Below are 14,541 nucleotides of genomic sequence, written 5' to 3' on the forward strand. Positions count from 1 at the left end.
GGAGCTCTGGGCAGGAGTGGGAGTTCGGGTCGGAGCGGGCCGTGTGCGCATGCGCGCTGCCCCGGAAGCGCGGGCCGTTCGAGCGCCATGGCGGGAGCGGCGGCTCCGGCGGGCCCCGCGCTCGGGCCCAGCTCCCACCCGGCCCCGGGGCCCCGCCACCGGCAATGGCGCGACCGGGCGGGCAGCGGGGCCGGGGCACGGCGGGCACCCAGCGGGGCATCGGCCTCGGGCGGGAGGAGCCCCGAGAGAGCCGCCGCGGGGAGCCAGGGCTGGCGGAGCGGCAGGTGAGGGGGCACCGGGGGAAACAGCGCCTCAGCCCGCGTGTCCTGACGTATTTTTATTAAATTATTTACATAGAGAGTTCTTAAATGTATAGCTATTTATATATGTATACATATACATGCACATATATACATCTGTAGTACATACGTATGCATGTATGTGCATATATATACATATAATGCGCGTGTGTATATATAAATACGACATACTACATTGCATGTAGTACGTATTATGTATATTGATTTATAACTCTGGATTACGCCCTCGGTTGTTCTGTGGTGATTGGTAGGTATTAGCGTGTTTCAGAATTGCAATCTTTAAGGTTTAAGGAACGTCCATTTTAAAGAAACTGTCTTCCTGGTTTTTTAAGCAGCTGCATCACGTATTTTTGAAGTTGTTAATGTTTGGTTCATGTTCTTCTAAAATGAAATAAATGACTTGGTAAGGGTGTTGTGGGCTGCCTCTACATTTCCATGGGCATAGCAGTCCAGGTGGTAATGCCTCCATTCTGCTTCTTGAAATAGCTGTATGACAGCTGCTGCATATTGCTAAATATTCATGGCAGCTCTATTAAAGTGCACTTTATGCAAAAGCAGCTTCTTACTCAGTGCCTGGGTTGAGGTTTCAGGCTTACTATAACACACTTTTCTGACAGATCACAGACCACGTGTAAGACAAGAAATGAGCTTTCTATAAAGAGTTAAAATAATTCAGCCTATTTGGGACATCCAGTGTTTTTCCCAGTATGTATTTGGTTCTCTCTGTTCATGGTTGTTTCACACCAGTGGAGATGCAGATCCTGCTGTGATCTAAAGTTCTGCATTTCATTTTTGCAGCAGTGCCCTGTACTTCTCTTCCAGCAGCGATGATGAATTTGAAATGTGTAAGTAATGACACAATTTGTGTTATGCAGAAGTATGAAAAGGACACATTTCTGTCTGATTAATTCTGTCTAATGTGTGACATTTTTACACGTTACTTTCTTTCATTGCTTGTGCTGCACAGTAATTCTCTCCTTGCAGTGCAGTCCTGGTGTCAGTTCCACAGGGAGTGTTCTTGAATTGCCTCAAGTTTCACTCTTTTTGCCTTGCATTATATTTTTCTTACTGCCTCAGTTTTGTCTGTTCCCTGTCACTCACTTGCTTCCTTTTTAGTCTCTAGAGACTAGAAAGCTGCTGCCAGCTTTGAGGAATTGAGAGTTGGAATTATATGTAAATATAATTCATTTGTTTTTTGAAAATTCTTTAGACCAAATTTTTACTAGTTGCGAACTTTAAAAATGCATAACAAGAGACACAGAACCTTGTTCTTAATTAATCTTCTTTTGTTTCAGTTTTAGCTAGACTGAAAACTCCCAAATCTGTTTCTAAAAAGGCAGATACAAGGTAGGTGCTGTCATTAATGAATTTTCTGTGTTCACATTTTAGTATTCTGTATAATATTTACATTTTACATATTTAATCAGAATAGAGGAAAACAATCTGAAGTTGTATTGATTCATATGCCAGTCTAGGAGAGAGTGCAGACAGACCTGTTCCATCTTCAGTCGTGCTCAGGGCAAATGTAAAACGGGATATTTGAATGTTCTTGTCATTCCTGTTCATGGATGCAGTGGGTGACATTGGCTGTGAGCAGCTGATAATGTTATATTGGGTGGCTTTTTTTGGGTTGCTGTTTTAGTAAGGCAAACTTACTGCTCTATTTTTCTGCTTACTCCTACCTTTATTCCACACAATTTGCCTTCTTTTTCTTTACAGTTTGAAAGACTTCATTGATGACTCTGATGATTTCTTCTTGGACTTGAAGGTGAAAAAGAGTACAACCAAGAGGGGTAAGCAATCATCTATAATAAAGAAAGTGATAGGAAAACACAAAGAACAGTAAAGCATCTTATCTTTCAAGGGATTTGTTCTGTGTTAAGACAAAGGCAGGTCTCCTAAATGCATCCCCCAAAACTTCAAGCTCTTTCTTTTGAATTGCAGCACAGAAAGATCTTCAGACGCCAAGAAAGCTGATGACTCCTGGAAAGAGGAACACCTGCTGCCAAGAATTGCAGTATCCAGACACTTCAAGTGACATTGAAGATTCTGTCTTTGTAGACAGTCCCTGGCCTAACCACCAAAAAGGAGGAGTGAAAGACTTGAGAGAGAGTCAGAAGTGCAGAAATCTTTCACCTCCACAAAACCAGAAAGAGTCAGATTTCAAAGGCAGTCCAGATTTTCTTATTAGAAGGAAAGAAAGAAGCTGTGAAAATACAGAAAATAAATTGCCAACTGTGGCACTAGGACGTGGTGCAGGAGTGGAATCAGATAGCTCAGATGAGAGTTTTGGATCTTTAATGGAACGGATAAAGAAGCGAAGTCTGCCCCGCACACCAGTCCTAAGCACGAGTAAAACTGTCTTTCAGCCAAGCACGACAGGTGAGCAGTCCTGAGCTAACTTGCAGTGGTAATTGCCTAGTTCTTTCCAATTGTGTGGCATCAACCTCTGAGGTGCAGCCCAGCACCTTGAAAAGAAACTTGATGCAATCAAAAATGACTCCTCTGGGCATTCAGAGAAGCCATCTTGTGCTGTCAAGATGTAAGTGTTTCACTGTTGCTTGTTTTTATCATTGTAGGCACTTTTTGTTTTTAAAATGATTCTGAAAGCAAAGCTGGTGGATCCTTCTGGTGGTTTCTAATGATTCTGTGATTTCTTTTTTTAATGTATGCTGTGTAATCCTATGACTCTTCCTGTTGAACTAGAAAACAGCAAGCCACCCTGCAAAGATGCTCGGCCTGTGAAAGGGGAGGGAGTCAAGACACCAAAGCCAAAATCCATTTCACTTCAAGAAACACCTTCCCTGATAACGACTCCTGCAAGAATTCCTGGGAATGAATCAATCAGTTGCTCACAGTCAGCAAAGACAGAGAAAAGGTGAGTGTTTCTCCATCGTTCCTGTGTTCTAGGACAATTACAGATGCACAAAGAGATGCTAAGCATTTTGCATAGGATGATGTGATTCCTCTGCTACCTAGAAACTTCTACTAATGCAGCATTTGTTAATGGTTGCATAGCTGGAAAACAGAGTTTTCAGTCTCCAGTAACAGGAAGAATACAAACTGATCTCTGCCTGGGGGAATTGATGACAAATAAATCTGACAAATGTCAAATCTTTGTAAATGTTATCTCCCTTGCTATTCCTTGTCTTGTACAGCATGTGGTGGCTCTACAGGTTGTATATATCCAGCTGCTTACCTCTGAAAAGATGCCAAAACTGATTCTGTTAGTAATTCATACCTTTTAAACAAGAGTATATTGATTTGTTTTTAATCTGTAACCTTAGAACTTGGAGAATTCATGTTTCTTTTTCTATATGTGGATGCAGCTTAGGCTTTTCAAAAGAATGCATTTTTCATTTCTAATAGCTACTCTTGTTATACCTCCTAGCCATGTGCTGTTTCCTTTAATCATTTTATAGTGGTGTATTCAATACCAATCCTTTAAATGATATCTTTAAAGGTGAGACTTTAAAAGGTCAGAATGCTGCAGCATTGGAGTTAGTAATCCTGGTGGAGTATCTGCTTCCCCTGAAATAATTCCTGAGCATTCCTGGACTATCTTTGTCTGTTTCTGAAAACACACCTTTATTGTGATGATCATGTTAGGACTTTTCATTATTGATACATTTTGGTATAGTTGTGGCTCACTGTGTCACAAAATCTGAGTCTCTTTTCCTACTTAGGAGTCCTCATAATCTAATTTTGTGAATTAATGAAGTAACTGCAGGACTGTTGCAACAGCTCTGCCCCTTTCATGCCCTCAAAGGGGTAAGAGGACAGCCATGGCCTCGTGAGGGCAAGCTGGTGGAAAGAGGCAGGAGAGGTTTATGCCACGTGAAGCATCCCTGAGATCTTTATTGGCTTTCAAGTGGCCATTATTATTTCCTGTATTTTATATTTTATATTTTTCCATATCTCTGTACTTCAGCAAACTGCTTAATGGCTTTTCTTGCAGGCTCAGGGTATGTACAGTGCCTGGTTGTTTCTTGCAAGATCTTTCAAATCCAGCCTCCCACTATGTGAAGTATTTCAAGAAAAATAAAGAGGAGCTGGCCCAGAAGCTCTACAGGCTGTTTAATAGTACTATCTTTGAGCAGAAGGTTGGTTTCAAAACAAGAACTACCATTCTAAAATGCTGGTTAATATGTTGCTCCTCACTTTTTGATGTGATTGCTCTTTATCCTCTTCGGATTGTACAAGTTAAGCTTTATAGCAATGGGTTGTTTGAATTAATCCAGGCAAGTATTTCAAAAGGGGTTTGTCCGCACTGTGATGCAGCACTTTTCAGCTTGGCTTTGCTTTCCCAGCTGTAATGGAAATGCTGCCCATAATCTGTGTTCCTTCCTATTGGATGTTCATGTTTCCCTTTCTGGAACACATTAAAAAGGTCTTCCTTCAAATAACAGTTTAGGGTGAGCATAAAACTACAAGCTGTGTTTCAAATTTAAGGTTCAGTTTCAGAGAACTGCTGTCTTGACCTGGGATCATCATCTGGGATATTGGGGACCCTCCTCTGGTTAAAAATGTCCTTGAAAGGAAGGGTACTGCCCTCAGTAATTCCAATGGGATTTCCCCCAGGAAGGAAGGTGGTTTTTATGCAGATGAGAAAATAGTGTTGAGCTGACAGGCTGAGGTCATGATTTCGCATAAAACTGAACTGAACAGACTCGCTGTTGCTGGAGCAGATTATCTTACTGCCCAGTGCTTCAGCCTGGAGGTACTTGGAGGTAGAATAGAGGAACTAAGGACTTCTGTCTCACCCTGCATTGGGAAACTCTCATTGCTGGTTACAGAAAAACTGGTGGTGGGAATAAGAGGCCATGGAAGGGATTGGCATCTTAAGTGTTGAGGACACCAACAGAAACATCCTGGACTGGCTTTGCACTAAATACAAGGGGAAACCAGAGGGCCAGAAGGTAGGAGAGGGCAGACTACATGCACTGCTTTGTTTTTCAGTTACCAGAGGACATGGTAATAACCTGGAATAAGAAAATGAGGAAAACAGCAGGGTATTGTGTAACGGGGCAGAGGGGAGGCCCTGAAGGGAAGCGTTACGCTCGCATTGAACTCTCTGAGAAAGTCTGTGACTCTGCAGGTAGGTCAAAGAAAGGGTGTGTTGATTCCTCTTTGAGGAAGCAAGTTTTAGAGGTAAAAACATAAATCTGATGCTTAAGAGATCTGGAACTGGAGCCTGCTTCAAAATTTTGTATTATCTTGTATAAACAAATAAATACATGTATGGATTTATCCACATTCCACAGCCCTTCTGAGAGGCTGGGAAAATGTACAAAATGTGGTGAGGATAGAGATGTAGTCACACTAACTGCAGTATTGTTTATATTTCTTAATGATTTGAAGACCTACAGGCTAGATGTTAGACTCGAATTCTGTGTTATAATGCAGTCTAAAATCTGACTTCTTCCATCACAGCAAGACACCTTGTTGGTAGTGTTTAAAGCTGGAATAAAGACAGGTCAGTGCCAAAGTAAGTTCTGTTATGTGGTACTGTGATTGTGATTTCTCCCTCATTCCCTCCCGATACGGGAAAATGTATCATAAAATGGTTTGGATTGAAAGGGATCTTAAAAACCATCTTGTACCAAACTCCCTGCCATGGGCAGGGACACCTTCCACTAGAACAGGTTTCTCCAAGCCCTGCCCAACCTGGCCTTAAACACTTGCATGGCTTTACCAACCAAACAAAAAGCCTCAAACAGGTGAGGTATGTGGGGGAGTAACTAGGATGCAGAATTGGAGCTGATCAAAAACTGGAAATGCATTAAGTAAAACCTTGTTTTGGAGCTTTTTATCTTACCAAGACATTGGTAATTTTAACCTTCAGAATAATACTTGTATCTTAATACAGAGTGAGTGTCAGAGGCCTAAAGCAGTGACCAAAGGTGAGCTTGTTCTTCTCCACAGCTGACTGATGTTTGTCTTTGTTTGCTTTCCCTCGAGATCGCCTTCGGGACACGCTGATCCACGAGGTTTGCCACGCAGCCACCTGGCTCGTCAACGGCGTTCGGGACGGACACGGGCGCTTCTGGAGGTTCTATGCCAACAAATCAGCTGTAATTCATCCAGAACTGCCAGTGGTGACACGGTGCCACAGCTATGAGATTAATTACAAATTCGTCTATGAGTGTGTTCGGTGCAAAGCTACGTGAGTAATGTTTTTATCTTGCGCATGGCTGCCTATTAACTTTCTGACTTGTCACTCTCCTGTGTCTAGAAATCAGGGTTCTCTGAAATACTAAAGCAGTTTGGGTATTCTGGTGTTTTCCAGAGCCCACAGAACCTCAGTATGTGATTCCACATTTGTTTCCAGATGGTTTCAGTTCTTGTTCAGAGGTCAGGACAGGCAGAAACATCATCTGAGGACGAGTGGTGATGAAGGAAGGTCTTTGGGAAGCAGTAAAGAGATACATACCTAAGGTTTGAAGGAACAAATCTCCATAAAAGCTGGGCACAGAATATTTGACAGTGATTAGATACTAGATAAAACTACCAGAGGAAGCTTCCAGCTTAAAGTCCTGATGACTTTAAATTACAGCTGCAACCTCACAGATGTGAGCTGCACTGTGATGGGAAGGATTGACACTAGGACACAACCTGTAATAATGACACTATTTGTGGCTTTTTTTTAACCTCAGGATTGTATGTGTGACTCCCAGAAGTACTGGAAGGAAACACCTCACATACCCCAAAGTGTTTATTAGGACTATGCAATGCAGTAGTTGCTTATATGCAACAGAACACTGAGAAGATTTTTTTTTTTTTAGTGATGTCTTTGAGGAGAAACTCCAAGAGGCAGTTGATACCTGGGTTGTGGAGGTAGTTGAAAATGTTGTAGCACTTCATACTCATAGTCTGAGAGTAGAAGAGACAGAGGAAGGAACCAAGCTGAAAAACAGTGGAAAAAATACGAGGGTAGAGAAGTGTAGCACAGATTGATTGTTCCACTGTGTAATGTACTGTTCCCTGTTCTAAAATACTGCCTTAGACACGTGACCTGAGCAGCAGAGAAAGGGCCCTTTCCCACGAGCCCTGTGGAATCCAAGTCCTCGTTCTTGCCTTTCAGGATCGGGCGGCACTCGCGGTCCCTGGACACGGCGCGGTTCGTGTGCGCCTTCTGCGGGGGGCAGCTGGCCCTCAGGCAGCCCCCGGGCAGGGGGGGCACCCCTGCCAGGACACAGCTCACGCCCTTTGCCAAGTATGTGAAGGAAAACTATGCACTTGCTAAGAGAGAGCAGCATGGGCTGAGTCATGCAGAGGTCATGAAGAAACTCAGTGCTGATTTTGCTGTGAAAACCAAGCTGGAAGATTCCTTCTAATATCTCAACACAACTCCTTTCTTGGTGCTACTTAAATTTTTTATAGAGAGTAGTAAAAGTTCTGAGCAGCACTAACACATAGCATGTCTTCAGTGACTCCAGTAAGGGATTTACTGTTTCATCTCGGCAGCTGATATGCTGTAGACTCTGTGTGTGTGCTGAAGAACTGCTCCCTGCAATTGCCAGAGGCAAGAAAGTCCAGGCCCACCAGCCTAAGTCCTCTGACTCTGAATGACTCCAAGGCAGGAAAAGGAGCATACCTGAGTTGGGCTTCAATATGGGTTCAGATATTCTCCCTTGTAGACTTTCCTGAGAAATCCTTGGCTGGTTTTGTTAAAATTAAGTGGTAGGTAGAAAGCCCTTTAACCCTCAGTAAGTAGTGTACCTCTATCATAGATATTTCATAGAAACTAAAATAGATGCAGAAGGTCAGGTTGGGGAAAGCAGATTCAAACACTTTCCCCAAGGATGAGTGGGTCTTGTCATGGCTTAAGTCTTTCATATGAAATGCAACTGGATGTGTGTTACAGTGTTTGTGTCTTCTGTAAGCGAATTGCTCAGGGGCTTAATAATTTTGATAATCAGTAAATGCCAGTTTAATAAAAACTCTTGCAATAAATGAGGCTGCTTTGTTTCAATTTAATCATGGCTGTGTAGGAATACAGAACCCTGGTACCAGCCCAGCTCTCCTGGCTGTGGGTCAGCACAGTCATTAACATCCTTTGGTCACTGGGATTACAATCCAAGGATCCCCATTCCAGGAGGCCCAGGGCTGCTGGCTCATCTCCCAGGAGCCCTCAAGAAGCCTGGGGCCACTGAGGCACCATCCTCCCTTCTCCAGCATCATGAAGGTAAGGAGCATTGGAACTAGAAACCAACAGTAAAAACAACAGCACAAAACCACTGACCATTCAAAAACTGATTAATTACTATTCACAGCACTCCTAAGGAAAAAGAAAATAGTAGTGAGCAATATACTGCAAGGAAGTTCTACTCTTAGGGGATTTGCCAGTAGAAATGTAGCAAGATTGAAAAGTCAAGTCTGACAAAGCAGTGGGGTTATGGGGTTCCACATCTGACAGCACTTTACAGCTGCTAATCAGTACTGGCTGTCACTGGCCTCTGCCTCAGCTCTGTCACTAACTGTCCCATCCTTTGCTCACACGAGACAGATTGACATGACAGAACACAGATGAGGATGTACATGATGGGGGATACTGTGAAATGCAACAGCAGGTACATTTAAAGGGATTAATTCAACAACAGCTATTTCATTCCAGTCTTAGGAAATTTCTGCAGTTAAGTTCATCATGGAAGAATGTCAGACTAGTATATCCATGAGTTCTCTGCCCAGCATCTTAACCTTCTTCCCTCTGGGAAGGAACCACCATCCCCTCACTGAGCCAGCAGAAACAGTTCATTTTCTAGAGAACCTCAGTGCTGGGCACACACCAGCATTACATGGAGTAAGAATACAGACTGACCAAAAAATGCAGGCACTGGCACTTGGTAGCATTCATTTAATTTTTACTCCCAACAGCTCTAGCTTTGGAATTGTTTATTTGGTTTGACATATGCTGAACACAGATCCTCTGTCAAAGATCTTCCAGGTCTGTTCCCAAGCTTCCCTCCCACCTCCTACCTGCTTGGGTGAATGACCAGTGATCCAGAACATTACTAGGTATAAGATCATGGTCAACTGAAACTACTAAAAGAAGGCAGAAGTTGGCAGCATGAGATATGACAGCAGGGACACACTTTTCCCCTCTAACCCTCCTGTTCCAGGCTCCTGGAATACATGTAAAGCAGTAGGACTTCTGTCAAAACATAGAGGGAGAAACAACAGGTTCTCTAGGTGTGTGCTCTCCAGAACAGGAGTCTTCAGGTGCTGCCCAGCCCCACCACTGAGCCAGAAGTGCAGCAACTGCAGACACAGCATTGCTTTGCACCAAGCTGGGGCAGGTAAAGTCCTGATCCTGGAGCTGTGCTCTTTGCTGCAAGACAAGAGGCACAGCCAGTACCTCCACTGAGGCAATGTAGGGCCACCCTTCAGCCTGGAGTAGTTCTTGAAGATTTTTTTATGTCACTTTCCTGAAGGGTCTGCATTTCCTCCTCACTCTAAAGCAGCAAGTTCCTCCAGCAGCTGCTCCTTCTCCTGCTGCAGCTCCTGCATGCGCTGTTTGTTCTGCTCCAGTCTGTCCTCAAGCCACTGCAGCAGGGGCCCACTGATGGCAGACATTTGGCTGCAGAGGTTCTTTGTGAACACTGCAAAGAGCAACAAGACATCATGCCAGGACAGCACACAAAAGACTCAGTGTGCTACAACACCCCCAAAGCCAACAGACAGCCAAGGAAACCCTCCAGCATCCTGGGCAACCACACATCTGCACAGGAAGGTCAGAACCAGCAGCTTCTAACAGGGAAACACCATTTCAGTGTGACCCAGGCAGGGATGACAGATCCACAATGAAAATCTGCACACAGCTGATCACTGATGCTAATTAATTTCTAAATTTAGAAGCATCACAGAATGCCTCATTTCCTAAACATGTGAGGATGGACAATGGGGTGATAAACTTGGAACAGAAGTGGGATTAGGATTCACCCTATCACAGTGGCAAAAGGGAAGATGTCACATCCATGTAACACCTATGAAGTGCCAGGAGATGGAAGTGTGCATACAGGTCAGACAGGCACTATTTTAACACTCAACAAATCCCAAATCCCCTTTTCTGTTCCAACAGAAAAAATAGCCTGAACAAACCAAGCCCCAAAAAGCCCCGAAGCCTTCTATAATTTCAACCAATTCTACAAAGCCTGAAGGACACAACATTCATGATTCACCCAGGATTAGGGTGTTCTACAGCCTTTGAAGTTTTCAAGTTCCTAGTTATAATTCTGTTCCTCTGTAACAAGATTCCACCATTTTGACCCTGGGAGCAGCACCCTGGATTGTCACATGCAAGAAAGGAATCCTTACCTGAGCCATTATGGATCTTGGTTACAGAGTCAAGATGGGTGAGGCTAAGGGAAGGAAAGGAAAGCAGGTTGGAGACAAGACAGCAGAGAACTGTGTATTAAACCCCAGCTGCCCACGAATCACTAACCAGACCACAGGCACACCTAAACCTCTTCACCTGCTGGAGCCCTGCACATTCACAAGGACAACAACACCTGATCACAAAACCCCAAACTTCTGCTGCTAACCCCAGGCTCAGTTCTAGAGATTTCAGAAAGTTCTACAGAGGCACAGGAGCTGCTAATCCTTCTTCATTTCTACAGCTTTGCTAAGGCTTTGGTAGTCTTAAGTACAGCAAGAGTAGAACATGCCAGCAAAGACAGCCTTGGCGAGGGGCAGGGCCCCAGGCTTTACCTGTGAATTCTCCTGTAGGCATCCTGCTCTTCTTGGCAAAGGATCTTGGGCAGCTCCACAGCTGACTCCAGACACACCTTCCCAATGGTTTCATGGGGGACAACATGAATGGGAATTTCAATCCTGTCGTATCTACAAGGGTATGAGATGTAATTAAAAGCAGCAAACAAAAACCTGACTTCTACAACCTTGCAAGTCTGTCCAAGGCCTGGCAGTGCTGCACATCCACTTTTGGGAACACATGCCTGAGCTGACAGGCAAAGAGAAGCATTTTATATCCACATACTTGTCTTGAATTTTAATTGTTTAAGGTGCAAACCTGAGGGCTTGACCTCTAGAGCTGGAAGCAAAAAGGTGGTGCTGCTACACACCAAATTGCAGCATAAATCCCCACCCTGACGTCTCAAATCTTAAGAATAAATATCTAGGCTAAAAGAATCACTCCTAATCTTTAGATTCTCTTCCAGCAGTCTGCAGGAGCAGAAGTCAGGAGACTCTGTGCAGGCATCTCTGTATGTTTGCTCCTCACAACAGGCTGAGAAGTCACTTACTAGAGACAAGCCAGAGAAATGAGACAAGACAAAATACAATCAGATATAATATTCTTCTGTACTCACTCTGAGCTCTTCTGGGCCTGAACAGACTGGAAACAAGTATAGAGAATTCTACCTGTCTAAGAGATACAGCAGAAAGTCAGATTCCAAAGGCAAAAAACATCTAGAAGGCAAAGACACATTCCTTTAGGAAGCTTTTAATATAATTCCAGAGGTTTTGCTGTGATTTGCTTGCTGGAGATGCTTAAAGCATACATTGATAAACCTTTAATGATAAAAATCTTCAGCAGCTGCCTGGACAGCCTAGACCTGACTGTCAGCTTATCTCACACGACAGCCACACCTCCTGGAGAGGCTGGAAGAGGGGCAGAGCTGTGTGTGCTGGGCTGGACACCTGAGGGAAGAGCCCTGGCCCATTCAGGCACACTCTGCAGCTGCTGCTGCAGCCCTCGGGGCAGCTCAGAGCAATCATCACTTGTTCTCCTGCCCTTGGAATCACAATCCAAACCACTCCCACTGTGCTTTCCATGTGCTCCCAGCACAGCTGTGCCCTTCTTGCAGGCTGCACCCAAGGACTTCAGCTCTGCCCTGCTGTTTCTCGTGAGCCCCTGGAGGGTTTGATGCCATTTTTAAGTTGCCTACCTTGGTGTTCTTGTCCTCAATGAAGCAGGAAAAGATGAGCCCTACAAACCCTTGGTCCATCATCTGATACATGGCCTGTGTACGGACATCTGCAGGGACAGAAGTGAGAGTGAGAGCTGCCCTGTCACCGGCAGGACTGGGAAATGATCTGCACCTTCTGGAGGCTGATCTGCAATTTGGTAACAAAGGTCACAAACTTTAGGTTTACATCCTCACTTTGGGTGACTTGAGTTCAAATACAGAACTTGATCCAATTTAAAATGTAAATAGAAATCTTAAAATTGAAGATGAGCTCCCAAAACCAAGAAATTGTCTTACAGCCAGCCTGCTGCCACAGGCCCCCATGAAGTCCAACACATGTAAAGTACTCAGGTACTTCTTTTATGAGAGTTTTTAGCTATGCATTAACACTCACAGGTATCAGAACTCATCATGGCAGGCCCAGGATCCCCACAGCTTTTTTTGCTATTCCCCACACCCAAGGTCTGGTTTTTCCCTCTGGAAGAACAGCAGTACCAGCAGCAGCTGATCTGTGACTCCTGGGCCACGTCTGAGTCCTTGGAGAGCACACACAGGAATGGGGCTGCACTGGCAGGGCCCCTGCAGCCCACCCAGACAATCAGGGACTGTTTCAGACTCAGAGCTGCTGCACGTGCAGCGCTGGGGCTGCAGTGCCCGTGGCAGGCTCAGCAGCTGCAGTTGGCCCCGAGAGCCCAGGCTGCTCTTACCCACGTGCGAGGGCCACACGGTGATGTGGGGGTGGGAGTGGTACCAGCCCACCACCCTCATGGGACGTCCTGTCATCTCTGCCAACCTGTGTGGGGGTCAAGGAGCTCTTGGAACAACAGACAACGGGAAGGGCTGTATGCACAAGGGAAAACAGCAGGGTTTTAAAGGGTTTGCTATGAGGCAACAGAATTCCAGATCCCTTTGGAGGAGTGATGAGAAACAGTGCAGGGAGGGATGCCTGATGGGAGCCTCTTCCCCAGCACCACCAGCAGTCACTGCTGCAGAAGCAAACTGGATTTTGGTTGCATGTGGCAACAAACAACATTTCAGCAGCTGTCCAAATCAGCATCCCTGAGTGTGTGCAGAGAAGAGGCTCCCCAGTGCAGCCCCTGGAGCCTTGCTGCCCTTTCCTCTTCCACTCAGCCTCCCTGCTGAACTGCCACCCCCTCCACAAACACACTGCAGCTTTACCTGTGACCAAATACAAAACAATGATAACAAATTTATAACACGGTGCCACTGCAAGAGCTGGAACCCACAAAGACTCCAGGAAAAGGCAACAGCCAGCTGAGCAGCTGCAGGAGGGAGCAGCTGACAGCTCCAAGCCCACTGCAGGCCTGCAACCCAGCCCATGGGAGGTACAGCACTTCAGTGGCGAGCCTGCTGCTGCCTCTGCTCAAGGATATCTCTGCTTCAGTGGAAGCAGCTGAGAGCTGCTCGGGTGAGATCTCCACACGGTCTTTCCTCTTGTCAGAGCGCCGCAGGATTATCACAGAGTGGATGTGCACGATCCGGCTGGTGTCCACCTAACGACACAGAGGGGCAATCAGCGATTCCTGTGCCGGAGAAGCAGCAACCCGCAGGGCACGGCCGGCTGCTGAGCACGGCGGGCACGGGCATGGCAAGCTTCCCTGACTCTGACTCTCCCAGGAGCTGACCCAGGCGCTGGCGGCTGCCAGGGCCGCACACCAGAGGGGTGCCGGGGTCGCTCCGTGCGCGATGCCGGCGGCCGCAGCCGCGCCCCGCCGTCCCACGGCCCGCGCAGGCCACAACCCGCATAGGCAGCGCCGCCATCCGCCACTCCCCGGGGCCGCCCCTCCGCGGGCGGTACCTCTCCGATGCAGAGCCCCATGACCTCCTCCTTCTCGGTGCTCAGCGCGTGGTTCAGGCACACCAGGAACGCGTCCGCCTCCAGGTGCACAGCCTGCACCGCCATCTTGCCTGCCCCTGCCCGCCTGCCCCCTCGCCCCGCCCCCTCGCCGGATGCACCAATAGCAGCGGCGCTCTCGGGCCCTCCCAGCCAATCGGCGCAGCCTCCGGCGAGGCGAGCGGTACGGCGCGCCGGAAGGGCCGTGCCGCCCACGGGAGCGGCAGCGCCGGGGTTCCGGCCGGGTTCCGCCCGGCGGCCGATGCCCGCGGCGGAGCGGCGGGGGATGGCAGGGCCGGGCCTGAACGGGGCGGCCCGGCCCGACCCGGCTTAACCCGACTCGGCTCGACCCCGGGCCCGGCCTCCGGGGCCTGCGGGCAGGCGCGGGGAGGCGGCGGGTCCGGGGGGCGGGGGACGGCTTTGCGCGGCGCACGCGGCG

The 14,541-nt window shown here is 46.8% G+C and overlaps 2 protein-coding genes across 3 annotated transcripts; one reads left to right on the plus strand and one right to left on the minus strand.

Moving 5' to 3' along the window:
* The first annotated feature begins 25 nt into the window (after nucleotides 1–25).
* Nucleotides 26–8,264, plus strand: GCNA (germ cell nuclear acidic peptidase). 2 transcript variants are annotated; one of them, XM_041485358.1, is made up of 10 exons: nucleotides 26–284; nucleotides 1,122–1,165; nucleotides 1,616–1,667; nucleotides 2,040–2,113; nucleotides 2,265–2,702; nucleotides 3,027–3,198; nucleotides 4,279–4,423; nucleotides 5,280–5,418; nucleotides 6,282–6,486; nucleotides 7,405–8,264. In XM_041485358.1, the coding sequence occupies exons 1-10, from the start codon at nucleotides 88–90 to the stop codon at nucleotides 7,655–7,657; spliced, it is 1,719 nt and encodes a 572-aa protein (XP_041341292.1). In that variant the 5' UTR covers nucleotides 26–87; the 3' UTR covers nucleotides 7,658–8,264. The 2 variants fall into 2 exon arrangements, with proteins under 2 accessions (XP_041341292.1, XP_041341291.1); XM_041485357.1 differs by having other exon boundaries at nucleotides 28–284; nucleotides 1,119–1,165.
* Nucleotides 8,265–8,567: 303 nt separating this feature from the next.
* Nucleotides 8,568–14,201, minus strand: BRCC3 (BRCA1/BRCA2-containing complex subunit 3). The gene is made up of 8 exons (XM_041485360.1): nucleotides 14,067–14,201; nucleotides 13,642–13,761; nucleotides 12,955–13,042; nucleotides 12,227–12,315; nucleotides 11,648–11,703; nucleotides 11,031–11,162; nucleotides 10,638–10,681; nucleotides 8,568–9,922 (listed from the first exon to the last, which is right to left on the minus strand). Exons 1-8 carry the CDS (start codon nucleotides 14,169–14,171, stop codon nucleotides 9,771–9,773), a joined length of 786 nt encoding a protein of 261 aa, XP_041341294.1. The 5' UTR covers nucleotides 14,172–14,201; the 3' UTR covers nucleotides 8,568–9,770.
* Between the last annotated feature and the right edge of the window lie 340 nt (nucleotides 14,202–14,541).

The sequence above is a fragment of the Pyrgilauda ruficollis genome, unplaced genomic scaffold (genome assembly GCF_017590135.1).
Source record: "Pyrgilauda ruficollis isolate IOZ18807 unplaced genomic scaffold, ASM1759013v1 scaffold7, whole genome shotgun sequence".
In the NCBI taxonomy this organism is placed as follows: Eukaryota; Metazoa; Chordata; class Aves; order Passeriformes; family Passeridae; genus Pyrgilauda; species Pyrgilauda ruficollis.

What these genes read in the sequence shown, in the direction of transcription:
- GCNA (XM_041485357.1), top strand. Translation starts at nt 88, where the DNA reads ATGGCGGGAGCGGCGGCTCCGGCGGGCCCCGCGCTCGGGCCCAGCTCC. An exon ending in CTTTCAGCCAAGCACGACAG is followed by an intron (nt 2,703 to 3,026) that starts GTGAGCAGTCCT and finishes CTGTTGAACTAG; the next exon opens with AAAACAGCAAGCCACCCTGC. An exon ending in GTACTATCTTTGAGCAGAAG is followed by an intron (nt 4,424 to 5,279) that starts GTTGGTTTCAAA and finishes TTTGTTTTTCAG; the next exon opens with TTACCAGAGGACATGGTAAT.
- BRCC3 (XM_041485360.1), bottom strand. Translation starts at nt 14,171, where the DNA reads ATGGCGGTGCAGGCTGTGCACCTGGAGGCGGACGCGTTCCTGGTGTGC. An exon ending in CGTGTGGCCCTCGCACGTGG is followed by an intron (nt 12,316 to 12,954) that starts GTAAGAGCAGCC and finishes CTGTCCCTGCAG; the next exon opens with ATGTCCGTACACAGGCCATG. An exon ending in TTGAGGACAAGAACACCAAG is followed by an intron (nt 11,704 to 12,226) that starts GTAGGCAACTTA and finishes TGTATCTCTTAG; the next exon opens with ACAGGTAGAATTCTCTATAC.